The sequence below is a fragment of the Eurosta solidaginis genome, chromosome 4 (assembly GCF_040869045.1).
Source record: "Eurosta solidaginis isolate ZX-2024a chromosome 4, ASM4086904v1, whole genome shotgun sequence".
NCBI classification, from domain to species: Eukaryota; Metazoa; Arthropoda; class Insecta; order Diptera; family Tephritidae; genus Eurosta; species Eurosta solidaginis.
The window spans coordinates 185,395,805-185,400,856 of NC_090322.1; the positions used below are offsets into that span (position 1 = coordinate 185,395,805).

Below are 5,052 nucleotides of genomic sequence, written 5' to 3' on the forward strand. Positions count from 1 at the left end.
TCGGTGTCGGCATTAAATATGTAGGTCCCATCCCGCCAATGTAAAGAAAATTTTATGAAGGAGCACGACGCAAATTGGCACAGAAACTAGTCCTAAATCTCTTCGGGGGTATATCGCGTCTTGTATTGTTTATATTGTGCCAATAATATATTGATTTTAAAGTCCAACTTCCAACATTCCCCAATGTTCTTTCGATCGTTCGTCCGCTTTATTTATTCTCTTTCAAAGAAAAACAATTTTTTTTTTTAAATCACATCACATTTATTTATCATAATAAGCATTTAAATTTCATTAAAATTTCATACCATTTTATTCTAACCTATAAATCTAAGTTAAGTAGAATTTACAAATTTCCATTTTGGTTAACCCTGCCACAACACAGGGCGCCTGACGCGACGACGACGTCCGTTATTCACAACACCTATTCGATATACCTGCACTCTCCTACGTTGGCCACCACCTTGACGACGACGATTACCGCGATTGCCACCACCTCCTCGACGTACCACATTGCGACGTGAACCCTTACGGCGACGACGTACTATAACTCGATTGGCACGTGCTTCCTCTAAATCTTGCGCTGATCCATCCACCAGGGCAACAACACTTCCCTCTGGAATAGCGTCAAGCACATTACGTGGCACTAGCAGTGAAGTTTTGCCAGTTTTCTCGTCGACAACTGTTTGCCCTTCGATTTCGATAAAGCCATCGGGTACCATAATGGCACCAGCATTTTCACGTGACACCATCATATTAGTTGGTTTGGCATTTTTTAAAACGAGTTGAGCATTCAATTGGCTGACGCGATTCTTCTTGATCATTGCCATTGTGGAGACTTGATTTGTTAATTGACTGCGTACACGTGGTGTGTTTGGTATGCGAGAACGCAAGTACATTAAATTATTTGTTACATCATTTTCTATATTCTCATCGTCATCATCATTATTATCATCATCATTTTCGTGCTCTGCATTGTCATCGTTGGACACATCTTCATCGTCGCGTTGCATTTCTTCATCGTCATTATCGTCATCATCACTAGCATCTGCTTCATTTTCGTCGTTCGCACTATTAACTGGAGATTTCTCGTCAACTTCGTCGTCATCGTCGCTTCCGACTACCTTGAAGCCTTGTATAGCGTGACCGTTGCCATTCACACGTGGCACGGTTAGAAAGAGATATGGCTGATTTCGTAAGGCGACTACAGCGCCAGACCGCAGTTGTCTCTGTAGTTGATCTCCGGGACCCGGCTCTGAGAAAAAAATGTTTACCATATAGTTATTCTTGACAGGATTTTTTTGGAAATTGAGGGTAATGTACACTGTAGTTTTTTTTTTAATGAAGGATCTAGAGAAAGCTTCTGAGGTCGGGTAAGATTTTATCAGGTCTGGGCCAGGGAAGGAAGCCGTTTACCACATACTGATCAAGATTAACTACAATCCCAGCTTACCGTGTTTTCATCAAAAAATTCAAAATAGTATTTGCCTATTTTAAGTGAAAGTCCCATTAGGGAAAAATTCTCAATTACCACTAAGTTCAACACCCTACCTCGGCTACTAATATCTTCCATCTTATATTCTTTTCATTTGAGATACAAACTTGTACATATAGAAATTCTTGAAAATTTTAATTGCAGTGTTGACCTTATATAAACTCAGGAAAAAATACAACACAAAGTTATTGCGAACTGAAAACAATTCCGGAACATTCCACAAAATACTTTTAAAACAGTTCAGAAAATACCCCGAAAGTAAAGCACACAAAATCGTGAAATAGTATGGATATAAACCCATAATAACTCAGAGAACCAAGAATATACAGGATGTTTTAAAAAGGTGAGGCCTTTCTATCGATATGAATTCTTATTGACCTTGAAATAGTTCCAAAAATTATCTCGAAATAATCCGGCAATAGTTCTAAAATATTATGTCGCAATCCTTCTGATTTGACTCACAAGCAGCCTACCAGTCTCAAATTGGTCCCTAAATATGCCCAATATGATCCCGGACTGGCCCTCATACGATTCCAAAAACAATCCGAAAACTAACCCGAAATGGTTAAAAAAAATCGCAAGTAGTGTTTTGGAAAAAGCCCCAAAACGACCATGAAAGAACCCCGGAAAAATTCGTGAAATAATCCGAAACCGTTTTGGAATGAATACAAAGTTGCCCTATTAGGAACACGATACCTGATCACTTTTCCAAAATCACTTAGACCAAAATCTATATGAGCAATGAACTTTATAACCGTACGGCTGAACATATTATGATGAAACTGCACTCACAGACAGCTTGTACGCAAGAAGGATCTGCCGGGCATATTTCTGTTAAATTGAGATGAGAGTTTGAGCAATTATAGTCGCTTAATGAAGGTAAGGTTAGGATGAACTGGCCAATCCATGAGGACCCCACATATACTGAATGAGTCCGTAGTGTTACCAGAAGTTTGTTTAACGACCAAACAGAGTAGCGCTATCAAAAACCAGGACCTATACTATAAAATAACTCACTCCTCTTGACAAATACTTGAAGGTTCTGGATCTGACAGCTGTATCACTCCTAAAAGCTGGAGTCTTAGCCTGGCATACGCAGGGTATGAGCCCAAAACGTGCTTCGATAGTTTTCTCCTCCAACCCGCACTTCCTACATCTGCTATCACTGATCGAGCCTTATTTAAAAGCTTGTGAGGCCAGAAGGCAGTGTCCAGTTAAAATATCCGTCATGAGTCTACAGTCCTCTCTTTTTTTAAGAAAGTAGCAACTTTGTTAGTCTAAAGTTGTAAGACCTACACATGATCTTCGACACTTTGCAGCCACGCGCTTGGTTCCATGGCTTTCCCGCTTGGCCGATCATGTATACCTCTCGCCTTCTTTTAATCTCGCCCCTTCTAATGGAGACGTTTGCGGAGCAAGCGTTATGGGAAGCGCTCTTTTTAGCTAGTTTGTTCAATTTTTCATTTCCATCTATTGACATATGCTTTGGGACCCAATATAGATGTATGTCTCTCCCTGTCCCGATTCTTTCCAGGGATTGTTTACACTCTAACACACTTTTAGATGCTGTGCTATGCGAGATTATTGCCTTAGTTGCTGCTTGGTTGTCAATATAAATTGACAAGGCTGTATTTTAAGCTGTTTCCCTCCAGTGTTTCTACTGCTTTGGTAACGGCCAATATTTCCGCCCGAAAAACGCTACGCTGATCTGACAGTTTGTAGGATCTGTTTTTTCGGGATCAGCACAGTCTACCGCAGACTATACTCCTTCCACTACTTTGGAACCCTCTGTGTAAACATGTATCGCCTCGTACGCCATATTGGCACCCTTGCGCCAACCATGCAGCTCTGTTATTGCTTTAAGAGCCCCTTTAAAGAGCAGATAGGGAATAGTGTAGTATGTTCGTCCTATAATAGATAACGCTATACTACGTTTGGTCTGCGCTCAAGCTGCTCCGGGGCACCGAGCCTCGTGGCAGTTGTTAACGCTATGATCTTTGCTACCACGTCTGGAATGAGCAGAATGGCATACAGTGCAGCCGCTGGGTTGTTTTCAGGGCTCCCGTAATGCTAAACATTGACAGCCTGCGTATCCACTCTAATTTGTTGAGGTATGTAGCTACACATTAAAGTAGCTGTCCACCAAAAAAGGAATCCATAGTATAGAATAGGGTTTACAATCGATGTAAATACCCAATGAGAGAGAGCGGGCGATAAACTCACGTACACCCCAGCATTATTTTACATGCCGCCGAGGCCTTCTTCACTCTCTCCTCCACGTTGATCTTGCACGACAACTTTCTGTCTAGGTGATTCCTAGCTATTTTATGCAAAGTTTCTCCTGTGGGGTCACCCATCCCAACTTAGCCCTGGTCCAATTTAGAACCTTGTACCTCTTGGCAAACAAGACCATATCCCTATTCTATCCGTTGGCTGTCAACCCCACATAAGATGCCCAAATATGAATTACCCGAAGCACTTGATCCATCGAAGAGCTTATCGTTGGAAAGCTATTTTAACAATTGCAACGTCATCTGTGTAAGCCGTAACTTTGACGGGTCCCTCATCGAACTGCCTGTGCAGTTTTTTGATGACCAGCGTTTACAGCAGAAGTGACAATCGCCCATCCTGTGGTGTACCCCTGTCTACTGATTTCGTGGCCTCATACAAACCCCATTGTGAAGTAATCTTTCTGCATATTAGCATGCAGCCGATCAATCTGGCCTTGGCTGGATGCACTTTAATGTAGTTAAGACCACCCATGATAGCCCTGCATGGCAGCAAAGGCCTGCAGTTAGATGAATCACCATATCGTAGCTGGGGTTAATACTTATACAATACATTGACATAATAATTGAGTTTTTATGTGTAAGATCGTAAAAATTTATTCAATATGTTAATCCAAGTTTGGTGATTAACCTCCCCATCTACATCATCACCTACATACCTGCTAAAGTTATTGCCACGCAGACTAGCAAAGCTAAGACACTTGTTAACTTTGCCATCGCAAAGACTCTGAAACGCTGAACTTTGTAGAGGCTCAGTCAAACGAATTATTTATCAATCAATCAAATTTAAAATTAAATTTTACTACGTAAGCAATCGCGTTTACAATAAAAAAGTGTCTTAATTGTAAGCTAAGACTCGAAAGAACTGTTACGAAATCGTTGATGGTTAAGGTTTTTATGCAAAAATCCCGCTTACTAGCAATCATAGCTAAGATTTGCTTAATACACATTCCAAAACTTCGAACAAGAATAGTCAAAAGAACCAAAAAAAATATTATAAAAATAAAAGGTAGAATATATTAAAGACAATACTAAACACAAGTTGCGAAGAACGATGTTAGAACAGTCTGTAGTGGGTAAAAAAAACAGTTCTTTGTTTTGATTGAAATGAAGAAGCGATGAAAAATGTGTTTAGCTCAGCTTTCAACTTGACTTCATTCAGGGCGACTTTCACGCATAGGTACGCATGCGCATACAACAATGTATGAGTGCGAACATTCTTTGTTAGATGCTTAGCTGGCGATTTACACAAAGCTTGGCGGCGATCTTTGC

General features: G+C 40.6%; 1 protein-coding gene across 1 annotated transcript; it reads right to left on the reverse strand.

Annotated features, from left to right (window-relative positions):
• Window positions 1-236: 236 nt before the first annotated feature.
• Window positions 237-4,642, reverse strand: LOC137248530 (uncharacterized). Its single transcript, XM_067779469.1, has 2 exons — window positions 4,440-4,642; window positions 237-1,252 (listed from the first exon to the last, which is right to left on the reverse strand). The coding sequence occupies exons 1-2, from the start codon at window positions 4,495-4,497 to the stop codon at window positions 363-365; spliced, it is 948 nt and encodes a 315-aa protein (XP_067635570.1). The 5' UTR covers window positions 4,498-4,642; the 3' UTR covers window positions 237-362.
• Window positions 4,643-5,052: the final 410 nt, after the last annotated feature.

Excerpts from the sequence above, each read along its gene's own strand:
- LOC137248530 (XM_067779469.1), bottom strand. The coding sequence starts at position 4,497 with ATGGCAAAGTTAACAAGTGTCTTAGCTTTGCTAGTCTGCGTGGCAATA. Across the intron at positions 1,253-4,439 it reads CGTGGCAATAACTTTAGCAG|AGCCGGGTCCCGGAGATCAA; the intron begins GTATGTAGGTGA and ends TTTTTTTCTCAG.